General features: G+C 37.2%; 1 protein-coding gene across 3 annotated transcripts; it reads left to right on the top strand.

Moving 5' to 3' along the window:
- Window positions 1–1,092: 1,092 nt before the first annotated feature.
- NAA30 (N-alpha-acetyltransferase 30, NatC catalytic subunit) lies at window positions 1,093–21,583 on the top strand. 3 transcript variants are annotated; one of them, XM_081509602.1, is made up of 5 exons: window positions 1,093–1,209; window positions 1,482–2,229; window positions 6,983–7,106; window positions 9,031–9,086; window positions 18,168–21,583. In XM_081509602.1, exons 2-5 carry the CDS (start codon window positions 1,483–1,485, stop codon window positions 18,303–18,305), a joined length of 1,065 nt encoding a protein of 354 aa, XP_081365728.1. In that variant the 5' UTR covers window positions 1,093–1,209; window position 1,482; the 3' UTR covers window positions 18,306–21,583. The 3 variants fall into 3 exon arrangements, with proteins under 3 accessions (XP_081365728.1, XP_081365730.1, XP_081365729.1); XM_081509604.1 differs by having other exon boundaries at window positions 1,482–2,007; XM_081509603.1 differs by lacking the exon at window positions 1,093–1,209 and having other exon boundaries at window positions 1,294–2,229.
- Window positions 21,584–21,946: the final 363 nt, after the last annotated feature.

Below are 21,946 nucleotides of genomic sequence, written 5' to 3' on the forward strand. Positions count from 1 at the left end.
TGAGGTGACTTCGCATGGCAAAAATTACAGTCAGAGAATTATATCTCTGAAAACATCCATCTATTGCACACGTGCCCAGCTCTAGATTCAGCTTAAAAAACTTAACTTGCTCCGTGTGCTGGTGCGTTACACTACCTGCGCTCCTCTTAGAGGAACCATCGCGGCTGTGGACCAGAGCCGAGAGAGCAGAGCCTCGCGCTCAGGCGCGGGGGGCAGTTCTTTTCCCTCTGCGTCCGCACTGGCAGACCGCTTGGCAGAGCGGGCAGAGAAGGGGCGAGGGCAGGTTCAGGACACCTCTTGGCCGGTGCTTCTCACCTATCACAGTTCGGTTCACAAGTTTAGGAATGTGCTTCTTAGCCACTGTCATTCTCTTTCAACATCTCTAATTCGTCCCCGGGTGTGTTTACAGCTGCCGAACACCTGTTAATCCCATTTACTTCCCGTCTTCCCGGGCGGGGTGAAAGGGATAAAGAAGGAGAGAGGAAAAGGACTACCTGTCAACTTTCTCTTGCCTCGAAGAGGCAAAGACTAAATTCACGTTGCAAACGAACCAGGTTTCATCAGTCATTCCCATATTTTTCACAGTTCAAAGTTTTAAACTTCGTCTCCTTTTCGGGGATTTTTCTCTCCTGATTGCTCCACTTTTAAGCCACACGGGTAACCCTCCCCCTACCCCCGGTCAGAGCAAAGGTTAAACGTAGTACAGCTGAGGAAAAGCATTTTTAGGAGACTGGTCCAAGGCCGGGGAAGCAGGCCCAGAGCGGGCGGGCTTTGCGGCAGCTTCGTGGGAGCGCCTGTCTGGCCCATCCTTCCCGGGCTCCGAGCTGCAAGGTCCGCGGGCCGAGCAGCCCGCAAGGCCGAAGATAGTGGGTTAAGGGCTGATGACTCCCAAGCCCTCTGTAACTTCCCGGCCCTACAGCCGCACCCACTAGCACGCAGCCGCCACGGGGCCGCGGGAGACACCTTCGCCCCTCCCTTCCACAGGTCACCTCCCTCCACGCCCCTTTCCCTCGGCCCGGCAGCCGGCAGGCAGGGAAGTGTCGTAAAGCCAGGCCCAGGAAACTTTACCCGGGGTAACAGCCGAGGCGCTTTACGGCGACGGCGACTGAGTGTGAGCCTTGGCGGCGGCGGAGGCAGCCGCGGAGGCGAGGGAGGCGGCGGCGGCTGAGGAAGAGGAGTGGCGGCAGTGGCGGCGGGGACCTGTGCGGGGTGAGCCGCGCGGAGGGGACGGGGAGGGGCCGCGGGTGACAGGGCTGGCGGATGGGCGCGGGCGGACGGGGACGGTGGCCGGCTGAGCAGCTGGGCGGCGCTGAAGAGACGGGGCGGGGGGTGGCGCGGAATTGGGGGGCCAGCTCTGTTAGGGACGGTTTCTGCCTTTGTTCCCCCCCCCCACTCCCGCCGCCCCCCGCTCTCGGCTTCCTCTGCTCCGCGCTCGTCCGCCGGGTCTCATGGCCTCCCCTCTCGGTCTGTGTCGCCTATAGGATGGCGGAGGTACCGCCTGGGCCTAGCAGCCTCCTCCCACCACCAGCACCTCCGGCCTCGGCGGCGGCCGAGCCCCGCTGTCCCTTCTCGGCGGGGGCCGCCCTCGCTTGCTGCAGCGAGGACGAGGAGGACGACGAGGAGCACGAAGGCGGCGGCTGCGGCGGGAGCCCGGCGGGCGGCGAGGCAGCGGCCAAGGGGCATCCGTGCCTCCGCTGCCCTCAGCCGCCGCAGGAGCAGCTGCAGCTCAACGGATTGATCAACCCCGAACTGCGGCACCTCCGGGCGGCCGCCTCCCTCAAGAGCAAGGTTTTGAGCTCGGCCGAGGCGGCCACCCCCGACGGGGGCCCCAGAGCGACTGCAACAAAAGGAGCCGGGGTACACTCGGGCGAGAGCCCCCCTCACTGCCTCCCCAGTAATGCAAGAACTGCGCTCCCCAGCCCGGCAGAGGCAGCGGCGGCGAGCGATCCCGCGGCGGCCCGCAATGGACTGGCGGAGGGCACGGAGCAGGAGGAGGAAGACGAGCAGGTGCGGCTGCTGGCTTCATCCCTAACCGCAGGCTGCAGTTTAAGGAGCCCCTCAGGCCGGGAGGTTGAGCCGGGGGAGGATCGGACGATACGTTATGTCCGATATGAATCCGAGCTACAAATGCCCGATATCATGAGACTGATCACCAAAGATCTGTCTGAACCCTACTCCATATATACCTATAGATATTTTATCCACAACTGGCCACAGCTGTGCTTCCTGGTAAGTGGATGGAATGAAAAACGGGTGAACCCGGCAGAGATCCAGGCCGTGCGGGGCAGGGAATGTGCGGGCTGGAATGTCAATGTATGTATTCTGCATTTCATAGTATGATACATGATGTAAAGTGCGTGTACACACTCCTAGATATTTAATGAAACAGTATGAAAGGTAAGACTTCGTGATCCGGGTCAACTTGATATTGATGTAAATGCAGTAAGCTAAGATGATGCATGTTGGGGGTCTCGTATCCTGTTTACACTAGCTTATCATCATGTTTAACCGTCTTTAATTATCCTCCCTCATCCTCAAAGCACTTTGCAATCATTTAATTTGAGCATGGTTCTGTTCAGATACAGGCCTTATTAATCTCTCAATTACAGCCATAATCAGGAAGAGTGTATGCATAAACATGTTTTGGTGAACATGATTGTCGGTAAACTTGCTGTGGCCACATTGGAGAATTAAATCTCACAAGCATATTCCGTAATTATGGAGATTGTTTCCTTTTACTTCAACAGGACGATTGGCAGTTGTAGCCAGCCTGCTTTCTGTTGCACAGTTGCAGAAGGCCATACTAACACTTTCTGGTGGTTGAAAGACTCCTGAAACTTGAGCAAAATACCTTTTTTGGGAGTGTAGGAAACTAAGTGTGAAATTGTTACTAGTCTATAATTTTTTTTTAAGAAATTGGTCACAGGTATGTCTAAATGCTAGTACTAATGCTGGCTTGTGTGAAATATAATTGACAGAAATTTTTTACTTATACCTGAGTAAGAAAGACTTGGCTTACCAAACAAGCTGAATGTATGCGTGTATTTTAACTTACGTAGTACTGGTAGTACTGGCAGTTTCCCAATAATATTGACCAATTTCAGTCTGTATGAAACCTTTCACTTAAATATTGACTACAGGTATGTGCTTTGTATCATGCTCACAGCATGTTGTTTCCATTGAATTTTATTGAAGAAAGGCAACATGCTTTTAAGGAGTGTTTGATGATATGTGAAGGGAAAAGCCACGACCATTATTTATTGTTTAGAATTGACTTACTTTCACTTGTTAATTCCTTGTAAAATGCTCTCACCATACTTCAGAAATCTATCTTTTTGATTACACAGCTTGGTGGTAATCTGAGAATGTAACCTCTGTATTGTTGTAATGGTAGTTGTGCTGTTTTCTGCATTCACTTTGCTAAACTTCAGTTTAGTGTGTTTGTTTAAGCTGGGAACTATTTTATATTCTACAAAGCCACTTGTAGAGGATTCTAACTGTTGCATCAAAGTAGAAGTTCTAAGACATGTCTGTGTCAATGAATATGGGAAAATGGTCTTCATAACATTATTATAAATGTCATTATCAAATCCCATTATAAATGCTAAAGATTGTAGATTGATTGTAAGTTAACTCACAAAAGCATACAGTTTAGTTACACTTTAAATTGAAATGGTGTGTGTATTTTTGTTAATTCCAGAAGATAGTTGTGTATGTATGATAGTCAATTTTTGAGTTCTGGTATTACCTCAACTTGTCTGCCATTTTAGACTCTGATAAACTGAATATTAGTAAACTTTAGTTTGATTATACATACACTCCTCCCAGTTCACCAGCTAATTGAACTTTAACCCTTAATAGCTAATTTGTTTAACATTAAATTCTGAATATCTAGAAATAGTGATATACACAGTAGTTGACCTATAAGATTTACTAGTGCAAGTATGAAGTGAAGTATTGAACATAAAACAATGGTTAAACAATCAGACCATTTGGAACTGGGGCATTTATATTGGAATTTAAAAATTTTGAGTTTCTCGTGAGAACTAATTTAAAACAAATATAAATGTATGTTTATTTCAAGTCATACTATTTTTAAAACTATGAAGGATCCCAGATATAATCTAGTTCAGCCTCTTTTTTTTTTATGAAAAAAATGGAAGACCAGAAAAATTTGAAATGTTCAAGTCTCCAGATATTTTATGTCCAGAGATATAAAGCTAGAACCCAGGTCTCCTGGCCTCTCATTATGGAAACAACTAAGAACTTGAAAAATGACATACTCTTGACTAATTCAGCCAAGATCCTGTGTCCCAAGTTACGCTTCGCCAAGGAATAGTTGTCCTTGTGAACATCAATCGCAAGAGACTAGAAGCCTCCAGAATGTTCCTGGTTTCCATAAGTAACCTGCACTGGATCAAATGGAGTATATAAGATTGTACCTTAGAAAATCACCAATCCTTGACCATATTTGACTAACAAAAATGATGGGTTTTAGTGATTCTTCCTAATAATTGTAACATGTGAAAGTATGGTACTGTACAAATAGGAGACACTATCATTTACTCGGTTCTTAGCTAGTTTACCTCTGTCTCTTTAGTTCATGGTCTTTTCAGTTGGTGCCTTTTTGAACTTCTTACCAGTGATATTCCATAGTACTTCTGTTATTTGTTCTAAATTTTAATTTCCAGCTTCTTCTGTTTTGCTGTTTGTGGTATTCTGGAATTTGGGAATCTATTTCACACAATTTATGTTTTTCAAGTTCCATAGATTGATAAGCATTTGACCTTTTAGAATTAAATTTTAATCTTGCCTGCAATTTTTCAGTTCCCATCCTTGAAAAAATTGAACACATTTTATTTAATAGCAAGAGTTCCAAATGGAGATACAGAAGCTTTTATCTGGAAAAATTGACATGCAGTTCAGTGATTTTTGTGTGTATATTCGTCAACAATTTGTCAGGAGAAAATACAGCATTGACCTTCCTCAGTACCAACATCTTACTAATAACTATGTATCATATATTGGGCTTTTATTTTTAAATGATGTTTACAGTTTGATTTTTTTTTTTCCTTCAGATTTTTGATTTGTAAGAAATCAACCTAGCCCAAGAGTGAACTCATATGATACTTTGCTAATTACTTTGTTGGTCAGAGGACAAAGAAGATTTGTTTGAATGGCTATCCAGTTTGACAGTATTGTCTAGTTGTGTGCTAGTGGTTTTAATTTTTCCTCTTTTGAATGGTTTATTAACTGTGAAATCTAAGTGTCTTACAATCTAAGTGTCTTATCATAGATTTGTGTAGATTTCCATTTTCCCTAGCTTATGAGGTCAGGCCAAATTTTCTTTAATGTACCATTTCATCTCTGACATATACAGACAGACACCACACACACATATATTTGAAGTAAGTTATGTCCAAGTCAGAAAATGCTGTTCAAACAGGCAATTTTTATGTATATTTCAGTACTTAGTACAGAAAAAAATTTTACTTTCCAAAAGAATTTTGAAAGAACCAAATTGATTTATCATGAATGAAAATAGGAATAACAGTTTTAGAGGTTTACTGGCCTCTAAATTTGGATTGTAATTTTGGATTGTGTTGATAAAACAGAAATGAATTAATGTGAATCGTTGAATTTAATATCCTTTCAAAGTAAATCAGCTGCAATTAAATAAATCAACTGTACTTCAATTAAAAGAAATAAATAAAATTGATATCCTTTCACAGGATTTTTCTGACCTAGTTTAGGCTTGTGTGAAATGGATTAGAATTATCTTGCCTAAAGATTTCTCCACAGTTAGAAAAAAGGCTTTTTAATCAATTTACAGAATGATGAACTAAAAACAAGTCATAAGAAATTCAAGATAAAAGAGGTATTAAGTATACGTTGGGCTTTGCTTATTGATTTTTTTTTTTAACCTATTTCTGGTTTTTGTTGCAATCATTTCTGACAAGTTAATTTTATTTAGAGATGATTTGAAACTTTCACTTTTTATTAAAATGAGGCCTCTTTAAATTAGCAAGGTATTTCTGTCTGACACATTAAACAGTTGGAACTGTTGCCCATTTATATTTAACAGAATACAGTATTGAACTGGAACTTCTTGTCAGGGATGGAATGCTGGAAAAGCATGTTTTCAGTGGTGATGCTGGAAATTTTAATGAAAATGGAGGCTGATTAGCTTTTATTTAATATATAATCTCTGTCTGGAAGACTGTACATTTTTATTGAAATAGGAAGCTCTGTAAAAATGAAGCTTTTACTTTAATATTAAAGTTTGAGTTTCAGATATTCTGTGAGCTTTATGGTGATGACTCACACTGTCAGGAGAGTCCTAAAAATGAAACCATCATATATATAGTTTTTATAGTTCTTCAATAACAAAACTGCTTGAGTAGGATCTAGGGAATACCTTAAAAACAATCCTTTTTCTGAAAATCTTTTAGGTTTTTTATTTTCCTGATCAAAATCTAACTGTTATTCAGGTATAAATATCTTCTATCTGTCCTTTGCTAAAACTTGATCATGATTAAATATAAATTGGTTGTACTCTGTTGATAAGTTTCATACTATAATATCTAATGAAAAGACTTTTTCTTAAAAAAATTATTTTCACGTCTCCTCTTTCTCAAATCTTAAACATATAGGTCTTTATTGCAATTGATTATAAGCACCTCTTATAAAGTACTTGAATGTTTACCATGTGGAAATTTATTTTCCCCCTATATAATGATAGGCTTTAATAACGAGCATAAGAAATTCATGTTGTAAAGAATGTTGAAAGATTTTAAAACTAGAACGTTTGAAGAAGTTCTGAGATTTAGATTTCTGAAATTTCTACGATTGCTCTCGCTAAAATTCTCATTATTTCTTCTTCCTCCAAAAACACTGACCAGTGGTTGGTTGCTCTTTCCCTGGGTAACTGTGCAGTACTTAATGGCAATGTATTCTTTGTAACTGTTTGTTTATTTTTAAGGCCATGGTAGGGGAGGAGTGTGTAGGTGCCATCGTTTGCAAGTTGGATATGCACAAAAAGATGTTCCGCAGAGGTTATATAGCCATGTTAGCCGTGGATTCCAAATACAGGAGAAATGGCATTGGTAAGAAAAATATTATGTCACAAAAAAGAATGCCTATTTTCATTTTTTTAAGAAGCAGAAGACTTAAATGTAAATAGTATGCAGAAATGAGCATGAAGCTGAGAGAAGACTATTGATTGCTTTTGTTTCAAAATATTTTCAAAATGTTTTTAAAATGAATTGTTTCCTTTATTACTGTTTAATTATTTGAGAGATTATCTTTCTAACAATTACTAGGTGATCAGTTTTCACCTCCAAACATTTTTTTGATCACATTCAAACTATTGTATTGAGTTCTACAGTTCTTAATAGCATTTTTAGGGTGCTTGATAACAGCGCTCAAGCAGGTGTCTGTACTTGGGTTATGGGTTCAGTGGTCTTCAATCAAGGCAACATTATGGAGAAATTACTATTATTTCGTACTAGTCACCAAACATTGTATTAGCAATTCAGGGAGGTCCAGGAGAAGGAAGAATTGTTTGTTACTGCTATTCCCAAACTTCCTGGGCTACCTTTCCTGGTATTTTCAGGAAATAATTTTCAGTTAATCTTATACTCATGGTTTATAATGGTCATTAGAATCATCTGGGTGGTTTACAAACAAATGCTTAGGCCCCTGCCCTTAAGAATCGTACTTGTCCTGTTAGAAGTAGGGCTGAAATTTCCCCAGGTGACTATGTTGTCAGCCGCTTAAGAACCACTGTCCTAGAGTCTCGGACCTACTGACTTTGTTCAAAAATGGAGGAGCAGGTAGACAAGCACTTGTCTTAACATGGCAAATTCTGAAATGTTCTGAAGCTAAGTAAGTATTCATGAAATAAGATTTGATACCTGTGCTTGCGTGCTAAGTTGCTTCAGTAATTTCAACTCGTTACAACCCCTTGGACTGTAGCCTGCCAGGCTCCTCTGTCCATGGCATTCTCCAGACAAGAATACTGGAGTGGGTTGCCATTCCCTTCTCCACAGGATCTTCCCCACACAGGGATCGAACCCGTATCTGCATTACAGGCAGATTCTTTACCACTGAGCCACCAGTATGTAATTACTAGCAGTTTTGTCACTTACAGTTTTGTTTTTTTAAACTTCTTATGAGTGGCTCTGTTCAATTTAAGACTGCTTTGCACAATCTAAGACATGAGATGTCGTTATGAATAGGTTTACTTAATACATTAGGTTTAACCAACTTTTCTTACAGTATTACAGTTTGCTACTAAGATTTTTAATGAATTGGGCTTATTGTATAACCCAAGTTCGCGTCTTTGATGTATTAACAAGAGCTGATAAGGATTCATGGCAAATGATAGGCAAATTATCTGGCTACTTCAGAGGGCAGAAGCCAGTGCCTTGAGGATTGCATCTTGGCCCTCAAACATGTTTTGTATGGCCCATGTAATGGGTGCTTGCTTGTGTACATGATTTGAAAACTTAAGAGAGTTCCTATAAAATTTGGATTTCTTCTCTTACAATTAGATCTGGCATTTGTTTTCCTTTTAATGTACTAAGTATATCTACTCTAAACTAGAATACAGACACAGCACTGAAACCATCTGGTGTGCCCAAGCTTACTATAGTGCCCAAACTGTAAGGTTTGTAGGAACTAACCCAGTATCTTGGGCCTACTTTTGGTCACAGCAGTTCTTGTATGGTCTTCGGCAAGATTGGCTTAGACGTCACACAGTGAGTTCTTGCCAGCTGAAGGAGTTCCTGGGTTCTGGCCATATCTTGCCTTTTTCTTGGAATAAAATAGCATTTACCTCTGAGAAAAAGATATGTATCAGGAGATAGGTCTTTCAAAAGGAAACTTATTGCTATACAAAGGTTCTGTTGGGCCTCTCAGAATTATAAATATTATAATTTATAATGTAAATTAGAAATAATATAATTTAGGTATCTGTAAGAAACTAATTACAGTTTTACTTCATTAATACTCAGCTCTGTATTCTAGGTACTAACTTGGTTAAGAAAGCTATATATGCTATGGTTGAAGGAGACTGTGATGAGGTAAGTCTTCCTAAATGTTTAAGACCTTTTGTCCTGGGCTATATTCTACTGGGTATTTATGTGTATCCCAAGTAAATCATACTGTAATTTCATTGCAGACTATTATTATATAAATATAACTTGTGCTGAAAATTATATTCCATTTAAAAAACACATGAACTTTGATCTAGAACAAATTTTAAGATGATAATAGGGACTAAAATTTGTTGTGTCAAAATATAAAGGTAAAATTTTAGATATTTTCAATAAATAATTGATATTCAGAACTCTGATTTGTTATCAGTCAAATCATTTAAGGTAGTTCTTATTGTAAACCTTATTGTAATGTAGTTGCATATTGGCCTTGGTTTCTCTCTAAATAATCATTTTTTTCCCCCTGTTGGTCAGTTATCAGCCAATATGAAGAATATTTCACATTTGAAAAAACTCTCAGCATTAAATAATAAGGCTGGAGGGGGGAAGACAACCACTTTTTAAATGTAGAAATACCTGTATATTAACATAAAAGCGTCTTTTCAGCTTGTTTGTAAAGCCTTATGGCAGGTAGTTTCTCTGTATGCTGCAGCACTGTGCTTTACATATGGTAGGTTCTCAATAAATCATGGCAATGGTTGGGAATATTAAGATTTACTATTACATGATGTGGAAGGAAATAAGTATAAACTAGGGAAGTGTGGATATCTTTAATATAACAGTGGTGACTAAGATGTACCAGAGTTGTATTGTGCTAGTAATTTTGTGAGTAGTAGTCTTGTCTTATTGGAGGGCAAATGTGCCTTAGAGAGTTCTCAAAGTACTTAAAGTTAGGTAATTTTTTTTTTCAGACTGATGCCATTAAGTAACTTATTTTGGTTACTTTTTTTTTAAGTAGGTTTTTTTGGTACAGAATTTATACACAAATCATTAACCTTTATATATGTGTGTGTATTTGGGATGCAAAGTCCCTTCCCCCCCAATCTCCACACTTTTCTTTTTTTTTTTTTCCACACTTTTCAACTCTTCATCATTCTTCGTACTTACAGCTACTATTCATCTTGCAATTTGCATCTTCCCATTTTCTAAGCACACTTGAATGCAGATATTCACACTTTTTTTATGCAAATGAAATCACTAATTATTATTCTGTAATAACTACTTTTTTCATTTAACAATATCTCATGAACAGGATTCCATGTCAGTACAGATGGACTGCAAAGTTACTATTCTCACACTGCTTGTCCACTTTTGTAGTTTGTAGCCTGACAGATCCCATTAGATGGTGGTTGTATGAGAAGGCCTACAGACATTGTACAGCACAGGAAAGTCATCCTGGGATTTACGGATATTTAATTATTTTACCCCAAATAAGAAAATTCACACATGATGAAGGATCTCATATTCACAGCTTTTAATCTCAAAAAGTAATAGGTGCTGTGACCCTGATTATTTACATCACTAGTAACTAAAATATGAGTATAAAATAGAGTATAAATTTTTTCATGAATGTAGGTCCAATATGGACCATAGCTGTTGGCTTAGATGGTTCATCAAGAAGAGAAGTTGGGCTTCACAAAAGCTGTTCAACAGTTTGGATAAATCTTTGGGATGAAAAGACCATGTTTTGTTCCTTTACTGAGTAATGTGGTTCCCAGTCAACAGAGATGTTAGAAGGAGGGAGTATTATGTTCCTTATGGATAGCTGTTTCTGATTTATCCTAGTTCTACCTGTGACATAGGTAGTATGCTTTATCTTAACTGATCAGATGTTTAAATAGTATTAGTTTTTCTTTGAAAGTTCTGAGGAATGATGAGATTTTGGTTATACTGTTGTAGTTTCAAGGTTAGGTCCTGAATTAGTGATACATGTTATGGTGGAACTATTCACTGTGAGTCTAAGGTTCTAATTCTGATTTATTTTTCTTACTCTTGAAGCAATGGGTTTACTCAGTCTTAGAATGAAATGGGAGTAGTTCCATGAACTTATTTCTGTTGTATGATTTTTGCATTTTAAGTAGCTCTGTTTCTGGTTTAGGTTACTCTTCTATGGCTTAAAAGATTGGTTATCTGTGTCCCATATTGTCCAGATAAAGAATTTGCTGTAGAAAGGGACAGAACTCTTGTTTACTCTTTATTAGGCTTTCCCTTTCCCTTTCATTGAGTTTTAAACCACATAAGCAGCAAACTCTTCTATCCCCTTTTCCTTTCTAATTTTTGATGGTAGTATGTTTGTTGGTTCTACTTCCTTATATTACCATTTCATCCTGTTTGGTTTGGTTTTTTCCCCTCCACTTCAGTGTAACTTCTTTGTATTTGCTAGACCCAGTAGTTTCTTGGTCTTCCTCTGCTTATTAAAATACTTGTCAGTCTTTTAAGACCCAACTCAAATATCAACAACTTCTTTTAAGTTTTCTTTGATCCATTTGGAAGGAATCAGTTGCACCTTCCATGGTTTTCTTGACCTCCCTTTCTGTAATACTTACTGTGCTTACGTTTACTTGTTCAGAGTCTGCCCTAGCCACTGACAGCAGAGATACCATTTCTTATTTACTGCTGTATTTTTAATGCTTAGTATATAGCATTTGGAGAAGGCAATGGCAACCCACTCCAGTCCTCTTGCCTGGAAAATCCCATGGATGGAGGAGCCTGGTAGGCTGCAGTCCATGGGGTCGCTGGGAGTCGGACATGACTGAGCGATTTCACTTTGACTTTTCACTTTCATGCATTGGAGAAGGAAATGGCAACCCACTCCTGTACTCTTGCCTGGAGAATCCCAGGGACGGGGGAGCCTGGTGGGCGGCCGTCTCTGGGGTCACACAGAGTCGAACACGACTGAAGCGACTTAGCAGCAGCAGCAGCATACAGCATTTGGGATAGCGTACATGGCTCATAAATATTGGCTGAATGATTAGTCCTGTGCTTCACCATCTTATCTATACCTCTTTCGGAGGAGGGGGGAACTTTTGAATTTTGATTTGTGTAATTAGTTTTTAACTTGTCTTTCTGTCTAAGCTTTCTGGCTTTTTCTTAATTTTTTTGCACATAAAAATATATCTGCAGGGTTAATAAGTTATTAAAATACCTTTTGATAAAAGCGATTTTATATAAAAATAGTCTTGTATATAATTCATTGTTCTGAGGAAAACTTTGAAACTATAATTTTCCAAGAATACAGTGACTATAAAATAACCAACTTGTGATTTTACTTTCATTAGGTTAGGCCAGCCTTCATTTCTCTTAAAGTTAAGAAACTTAAGTGTTAAGAAACTTTGACAAATTACCAGAAAGACGTTTGGGAAGGCTTTTAAATTACATTTTCTACTACATAGATTGTGCTGCTATTTTTTTATTCTTAGAGAGATTTTTTAATCTATGAGCCTATTAAGAGAAATACATTTGGAAATCTCTATGAAGCTTTACTGTACACATCCAGTCAATTTTTACTTTCCTTCTCTTTGCAGAATTTATGACCTTGAGTCATGTTGCTTTTTGTTGCCACTTGTCATTTTAAGATAAATTCAGAGTAAATTAAACTGAGGTTAGTTGAAATGTATATCTGTACATTTCACAGTCGAAATGTAAATCAAGCTTTTGCCCAAATTACAATATTACCTTTCTGGTCTGATAGATCTTTCTATTTTGCCATTCTGTGACTTTCCTACTGTTTATATCAGAATTAGACATGTTTAAACAGTCTAGGGAAAGATTTTTTTCATTTTCTGTATATTTGGAGCTGACTAAAAAGTTATAGCATCAAAAAAAAAGAAACAGGTAGATTCATTACTTCACAAATAAGAAATGCATTATCTATGTTGCTAATCTGGCTTGAGTTTGGTTACTTATGTGCTCTGACTGCCATATGTTTAGTAGCTACTAGGACAAGCTTCTTTGGTTTGGTTTTACATCAGGGGAAATAATAAGAATACATACAAATAATATATATGAATTTTCTGTGTACCTAAAATAATGAACCCACATGTGGCCATTTACTTTTATGTACTTTTTAATTTTTTAGATTTATGGTATGGTTACCATCATAGTAATACTCAGAACTAACTCATAAATGATGAAAATATATTGAAATCAAAATTTCTTAATGGAGTTTAAGAGTGCAGTATGACCTTTAAGACATTTTTAGTTGACCAACATCTTATTTCCTCCTTTCCCCAGCCCCTGGCAGCCACTGTCCTACACTCTCTTCTATAAAGTTTGACTATTTTAGTTTATACATATAACAAATAAGCAAGCTCATGAAGTATTCGCCTTTCTGTTTTGACAATTCACTTAGGGCAGTGGCCTCCAGTTTCACCCATGGTTGTCCCACTGGCAGGGTTTCTGTTTTTAAGGCCAAAAAGTATTCTGTGTGTGTGTGTAAGATATATGCCTTCCAGGTTCACCCGTGTGTGTGTGTGTGTATAAGATATATGCTCTCCAGGTTCACCCATGTGTGTGTAAAAGATACATGCCCATATGCCTTCCAGGTTCACCCATGGTTGTCCCACTGGCAGGATTTCTGTTTTTAAGGCCAAAAAGTATTCTGTGTGTAAGATATAGCCAACTTTTTCTTTATCCATTTGTTGGATGTTTAAGTTGTTTCCTTATTTTAGAAATTTTGATAATACTATCATGAACATGGGAACCTTTTTGAGGTCCTGATTTTACTTCCTTTGGTTATATACCCAGAAGGGTGATTGATGAATTGTATGATAGTTCTTTTTTTAATTTTTTGAGGAACCGGCACACTCTTTTCTATAATGACTATAGCAGTTTACATTCCCACCAACAGTGGCTGAATTTACTTAAGTAACCAATAATAAACCTGTTACATGTTAACAAAATAGCAGACATTTTATGATAATGTACAAGATGAGTTAAGTTTTTTGTGTTCAATAATTATATGTTCAACATTTTTAGTTTTTTCACTGGAAACATATAGTTTATCTATAAGGCAGAGGCTGCCAGGTGAAGAACAGAGTAAAATGGAATTATTTAAACTAGAAGGATTTTTGGTTGAGTAGTTTGGCCTAGTTAAAGAACTGGATATGAGAAGCCTGGGTTCTAGATACATCTTCTATCAGTATAGTTGTGTGATTGTAGGGAGGTCATTTAACTTTTCATAATCTGTCTCTTTGTCTCTGCAGTGTGATGGTAAAGAGATGTGATCTTAAAGGGATGTTATGAAGAGAATAAAATTGTTTATTCATCCCTGCCTCCAGGACTCCTAGCTGGTAGTTTTAAAAAAAGGCTTTCTAAACTGTAATGGTTTGGCTCATCCTGCCGGTGGTTTGTTCCTGAGAGAATCTGTAGAACTTCACTGTAACCCTTTTTTTCTGTTGAGTAGAATTCAACTTGGCCAAGTTTCTTTAATATTAAAATAACCTTTGGCTTCCTATGTAGTATTCGCATGATACAGACTAGATAATTTTATAGAAAATTTTCAATATAAGCCCAAATTCTCTTTTTGTGTATTTATAAAACTCACTAATTAAGTGTTACAAAGTAGTTACTTTTTTGTGGAATTTTCTGTTGTGTCAAATAATACATGATTTCTTTGTTTATAGAATGTGAGGGTGCTGAGAGAATCTTTTCATTTTCATCAAGGTGTTAGTCCTCTGTGTAATGTTTTGCTATAAATTGGGCTTTATTTTATTAATCTGTTAGGATGGTAACAAACCTGAATTCAGCTCCTAAGTTACACCTCAAGTGTGTATTTATGGAGTCATAGTTAGCCCCAGCTGTTTTGAATATTTTAGATTGCTAAGTATTAATGAATATGAACTTGGATTCCCTTTGTTATGTTAGATCTCCCATTTGCTGCTTTGTTTTACTTTTGGAAACAGAGTTACAGAAAAGTGGATACTATTAAGTTCTAGTTCACATTTTCAGTCTGAGGTCTATTTTTGTTCTACTGGTGACCTTGAGTTTCATTCCCTTATAAGTTAAAGATACATTTATTTCATAGGGTTCTTGAAGAAAATCACATTATGTCAGATGCATGTAATATGACATAGTGCATGTGAAATGCTTTATGTAGCACTTAGCCTTCAATAAATAGTATTTTTTTTAACTGTCATTCTCCTTTTCATTTCTGTGAAATCAGTTTTAAGTTATGAGTTGTTGCAGCTTTATTGCTTCTCATATTAATTGTTTTGATTTAACATTTTAGCTGTAATTAGGTGCTGGCCTGAAACAGAATTGTAGGAATTACTCAAGAGAATATTTCAAAGTTGGTAAATTGCATTGTCCAGACGGGAGTGTTCCAAACGGAGGATGGCATACATCACTGGTGGCATACATCACTGTTAAATTACAGTCTTTTATTTAAGAGCAGAGAGAAATTGTTGACTTCTTATTCTCACCTTAAACCAGTGTGCTTGCTATATAACTTTTATTTAAGGCCTTCTTAGGAACATTTTCCCTTGATCCTGAACCATGAATTACTTGTTTTTAGATCTTTTTAGAATTTGGATTTAGTGTGTAATTTGCCTTCATGAGTTTTTTTGCATAGGTAATTGCCTCCAGATGATACTTTTTCTTATAGTACTCTGATCATTTAAAAGCTTGACAGCACTTTTGTTTGTTTCATATTTATGTAATATATGTAATATAATGAAAAGTGCTAAGGATGTATATAATTAACAAATGTTTAAGAGCCTTCCATGTGTCAGGCAGTGTGTTAGGTGCAGAGGAAATGGCTGTGAATCAGCTACCCATGATCCCTGTCTTTGTTGAGCTCACCAGCTGGGAAAGATGTCATAGCTCATCAAACATTGGACAAGAGGGCAGTTGAATGAGGAGCAGTGCAGAGTGCTGTGGGGCAGTCTGAAGGGAAAGAGATATTCTACCCAGTATGGAAGTGACATGCTAAAGCCAAAAGCAAGAAGAGGAGAATGGGAAGAGCATTCTTCCAGACAGAGAAAACTGCTAATGTGAAAGGTCTAGGATGGGAAAAATAATGGTGAGTTCTAAAAACTGCAAATTTAGTGTTGATAATGGTGAAGAAGGAGTGGGGACCTAAAGCACACTTGTGTGTGTGTGTGCTAGTTGTGTCTGACTCTTTGCAGCCCCATGGACTGTAGCCTGCCAGGCTCCTCTGTCCTTGGAATTTTCCAGGCAAGAATACTGGAGTCGGTTACCATTCCCTCTTCTAGAGGATCTTCCTGACCCAGGGATCAAACCTGCCTCTCTTGTGTCTCATGCGTTGGCAGGAGGATTCTTTACCACTAGCCCCGAAGCACCACCTGGGAAGCCCAGTTATTAATAGCAGGGTAGGTGGAGGCCATATCTTGATGGATCTTTCAGGTCTCTTTAGATTACTATTAGATTATATACCCTTTCTTGAGGATAAAAGGGAGTCAATAAATGGTTTTAAGCAGGGGATTAACAAGAGCATCACTCAGAATGAGAGACCTTAAAGCTAGGAGGTAATAGTTGATGGCAGCTTAGACTAGAATGTTATCAATGGCGACAGAAAGAAGAGGATCAGTTTGAGAGAGATTTAAGAGATAAAACTGAAATAGTGCTTGGAGTATTATATGCAGGGGAGTGGAGAGGAATGAGGTACAGAGATGACTCCTAGGCTTTAGGTTTGAGGCATTCATGGATGGACATCTTGTTACTGATGTGCAGAATTGTAGAGAAGTTGGTCATGAGTTTTTTGGATATGATGAGTTTTTTCTCTTAGCTGTTGCTTGAATTCTTGTCAGTTTTTGTTTTTTTTTTTTAAATAGCTTGTGATAGAACAGGAAGAGATTCCTAGGCTTTGCTTGGGCCTTTGTTTAATTATACTCTGCCCTTTTTTTCCACTCTATAAACACCGAAGGGTTATGACATTCCAACAGTAACTGTGGCTCACGGTGTTGATTCTCAGTGAGGTAGGTTGAGAATCAATAGAAAGGCAAATAGAGCTGTGTATGTAAAAGATACATAGGGAGAATGGGATAGAGGATACTTTGATAGAGGAATGTAGAAGTAAAGTAGAAGAATATCACATAATATTCAAAAGTATCAGTTCTTCATTGTCAGGGCCATTGGTTTAGTAGTATTTAAGAAGACCTAGATAGAAGTTAATACTTGTATTCCTCTGTTAATAGTATATTGATATCCATAATATATGGACAGTGGTTCTTAGAATGTAGTCCCCTTACCAGCAGCATCAGCATCACCTGGCAATTTTTTAAAAATGCAGATCCTTGGGCACCACTCCAAACCTACTCAGAAACTCGAGTTGAGATGCAGTCTGTTTTAACAAGTACTCCAGGTACACTAAAGTTTTGGTATCTTTGATCTAGCTTTGGCAAACTTTCTCTGCAAAGGGCCTGATAGTAAATATTTTAGGCTTTGCAGACCACAAGTCTCTGGTGCAACTTCTCATATCTGCGGCTATATTGAGAAAGCAGCCAAAACCATTATGTAGATCGGTGGACATGGCTGTATTTCAATAAAACTTGACAAAAACAGGCAGTAGGCACATTTGGCCTGAAAAGGGCTACAGTTTGCAGACTCTGGTCTTGACTCTAGAATCTAAATGTGGTAGTTGTCACCAGGATAAAGAGTGACATATTAATGAGAATGTGGAAGTTGGAGGTCAGTTTGAATAGTTTCAAGTACTGGTTTATTTTCTTAAACCTTTGATTGTTGATTTTTTTCTTTTCTTCATCTTTTTGTCACACTACTTTTCTTTATAAGAAACTAATTCATCATTGTTTTAGTATAAAACATATTTCTCATTGCTAAAAATTCCAAAGTGAAGGTGATAGTCATTCAGTTGTGTCTGACTCTGCGATCCCATGAACTGTAGTCCACGAGGCTTCTCTGTCCATGGACATTTTACAAAAATCAATAGAAAAGAAGATGTTCCCAGTTTTCCCACTTCCCTTGCCCTGAGAGATAATTAACTTTTACAGTTCTGATACTTTTTCTGGATTCCTCCCGTACATCATTAATGTTTATGGTTTTCACTATCAGTTTTAAAACAATTAAATGTAGTTTGTTTTTCTTAAATATTTGATCATATTGTTTATAAGTGATTTGTCAAATTATGAAATTATAAATTAGTTTCAAATATATAAAATTGTAACTTAGTTTTCTCTTTTTATTTTGAAGGTTGTTTTGGAAACAGAAATAACGAATAAGTCTGCTTTGAAACTTTATGAAAATCTTGGTTTTGTTCGAGATAAGAGGCTGTTCAGATACTATTTAAATGGAGTTGATGCACTGCGACTTAAATTGTGGCTGCGTTGAGAAACTGACATCAAGGAACAACTTTCCAACCATGCAGAATCGACCTTTGCATGCAATGCAATTTGTACAGAATTGCTTTGCAGGTGGATTTAGTGATTTCCATGCAGCTCTTATCTGTCAGTGTCTCATTTGAGTGTCGCACAATATTTGTTGCACTTTGGCATGGCGCATTTCTTCTGAATTAAAAGAGATTGTTTTAAACTTAAAGAGTTCTTTTGGTACCAACAAGATGTGCCAGTTGATAGCCAAGATTTGTTTGTTCATTTGAAAAGTCTGCTGACATTATTTACACAGTGATAATTTTATCGCAGAACCAGGATGTGGAACATGATTTTTGTTCCTTAAAAAAAGCCAATGTAGATTGTAAAAATCTCTGAATATACTAACATTTCACATGAAACCTGCCATAGTTTTTCTGAGGGGGTGGGGAAAAGGTTCAATTTTAGGTTTTATTTTTTCAATATTAAATTTTCCATTCTTGAATATTGGTACCTCGGTGATTAGTGAATTAAAAAATTGTTACGTAGGGTTGGGTGTGTCTTACAATGAGTAAAGATAACAAATTGCGTCTGCCAGTGCCTGTGTAGATAAATATATTTGTCTTCATCTCTATAGTTTTTGAATGCATGCTGTCTTTTCCTTTTCTTTAAGACCTTTGCAAGCAAACTTGTTTTTATTTAAATTCTAAATTTGATAATAAATTATTTCAGATTTTTATAATTTGGATACTTTTTCCAGGTGAGTGACAGAGTGGTTTACTGTAGAAGTCCCTTTTTATCTTACAAGTTAAATCTACTTGGAGTATCTTTAAGAAATGACTCAAAAGGGATGAGAAAAGTTGATGAAGCCGGGAATTGCTGGGTTTTAGATGCACTTTTTTTGAGAGTGAGGGAATTTTTGAAAAAGAATAGAAAAATTAATGTAAATTGGTATGATTTTATTTAATCAAAATTATTGCTCAGCTGTGAGGAACAGCTTTTACAAAGTAGTTGGAACTTTTTTCCCACTTGGTTTGGATTCACATTGCTTCCACTTTAAATGCGTTGCTTTTGGTTCTTGGTGTTGAAAATAAATTTCGAGGTGCACTGTATCTGTTTTAAACTGATTTTATTTTCTTTTCATTTATTTGTGCAAATTCTTGGGGGAACTTTGCTTAGTTCCCAGAAAACAAAAGGGAGACATGGAAATTTTTTTTTGGAATGAGTTCTGTGGGTTTTCTTAATAGCCATCACCATGTTCATTAGTTATATTTTGTTTCAGCGAATCTGTGCAGTGTAATAAATTTTGAAGTTGATTGCTTTCAGTTGAGTTAAGAGACCTGTGATGGATAATTTATTTGACTGGAAAACCTAGGTACCCATTTAAAAAAAAAGATTCATTCTTTGTGAAAAATGTTTTGTAGGAATCTATTGTTTTTTCATTAATTTGCATATGTTTTTCTTCTGCTCTAGAATTTGGTTTGAATTTTATTTTATGGCTATAATTACTGTATTTTTTAAAAACCCTACCTCCATTAACAGTTGGTAAAAGCCCCCTTTCAGGAAAGTTTGTTGCCCTTTTTTTTTTTTTTTTAAAGGAAAGCTGCTCCTTGCTCAGTGTAGTGTCTTGAAAGTGAACATGGTAACAAGTACTTTTAAAATAAAGATTCATAAATTTGATGAAAATAAAATCTTCCTGTTGATGGGATCATTTATATTAATAGTTCCTTATTTTTAAAGAAAAACTTTTTCTTTCCATTTTATATTGCTCTTGAAAGTTTAATGGGGAGAATACTTAGTTACATTAAAAATATGAAGACCACACAATACTCAGCTTTCAGGGTGACCATTTTGAGTATGTTTTTGCTCAAACTTCATTTGGACTCGAGCACTTAGAGGAATGTCAATTATAATGATGCTTTTGTCATTCTTGATATGGAGGGAATTGAACTAAGTATATAGTTAGTACTTTCACTATCAAATTTTATCTCACCACCTTATGTTTGACTTGCTGGTTAATGGGTAATGATTGTTGATGAACATACATTTGCTTGACTCACTAATAAGGACAGTTCTAAAGTAAATACATGCTTGGTTTTTAGCTCAGCCATTAATTTTTTGGCAGATTGTCAGTGAAACCATCACTACTGACCTTTTTACCCAGAATTGGCCAATTTTGCTGAATTGACTGGGTGTTTTAATTGGATATTTTAAACATGGACTTAACCATGTGACTGAAAAGTCAAATGGTTGTTGTATTGTTTAGCTGGTATATGTTGAATATCATTGTCTACTTTGTATCTTTAATTGGCTGTGCAAAAATTGTTTACTTAAGTGTACTGAAATTTTCCTCTAGCTGATAACCCAGCACCAAAATTAAGTCTCGAAGTACCATCAAACGAATTTTTTATATTGGGTGTTCATCTCTCTTATATAATCATGAAACAGTTCCATTTGAAATTGATAGAGTGAGTTCACTTGGCTAAAACTGAGCAAAATTGGTGCAACTTTCTTTTAATGGGGTGCTGCCTCTTTAAGACTGACTGTACTATCCACTGACACTGGTTTGGCAGTTGGGACTGCTGAACATTTTTATACATGCTACCGTGAAGCTATATATGTTAGTATTGAAGAAGCTAACGGGTATACTACCATTTTTGATGTGTGGGCTGATTATAATTTCCCTTACATGAGGATGAAACTCCTCTAGAGAAGTCCACAGATCATAAACCAGATAGTAGTTTCAAATCTGAAGCCAGCAAAATTAAAAAAAAAAAGTTACTATTAAAATATTGGTTTTAGTATTTTCTGCCTCTTCCCCAAAGTACCCTCTCCATTTGCTTGACAAATCTGTGTAAAGTTTGTTTGTCACATGTTTTAACTTTACCTTGCCCTGTGTTATGGTATTGGCTGACATGTATAAGACTGGATGTGTATATTTATTATGGTGTCTAAAAATCATGAAGTTCATCACTTTCCAGGAGCATAGATAAAAGCAAATTGGTAGTGCATCAGTTACTTATCAGTGCACCATGACATCACTAAAGTGAGTGCTATATTGTTACAGGGCTTTCAGGTTTGTAAAAACATAACCATAAATTATATTGACGTCAGATATGAGTTGAGTATCTATAAAGTATCACGTGTATCTCAAAATATTGGACTGCTGTTTGATGACTGGATATTGCTGCATAATTTTCTTCTATTGTCCCATATCCTTTTGGAGAGAGAGATTTAATGGGATTTGAAATGTGCAAGCTGTCTCAATAAGATGCAGTCAAATAAAGTATGGTTAAGTTGTGTTTGCATTTTTCTTTTAGATACAGCTGTGTGCATTTTATGTTTGAGTTGTTTACCTACTAAGAAGTAAAAAAAAAAAAAAAAGGCAAATCTATTCTGTTCCCCACTTCCTGCCTTGCATCTAAGAGTTATTTGGAAGAGGTTATATACAATTGTTATCTCTCTCACTTTGTGTTCTGACAAACTAAATGTAAAAATAACAACATGAACTTAATTTTCCTAACAGTATTCAAAATTAGCTCGTATAGCAGCTATCAGTACAAATGAGAGCATTTTTGCATGCATTAAACCAAAACTTATTTTTCTGTCCTTGTTCTGTAGAAATTTATTTGTAAGACAGTTTTTATTCTAATTATTTTTTGT

This window comes from Giraffa tippelskirchi, chromosome 7 (genome assembly GCF_054371585.1).
Source record: "Giraffa tippelskirchi isolate mGirTip1 chromosome 7, T2T-mGirTip1v1.2.pri, whole genome shotgun sequence".
Lineage (NCBI taxonomy): Eukaryota > Metazoa > Chordata > Mammalia > Artiodactyla > Giraffidae > Giraffa > Giraffa tippelskirchi.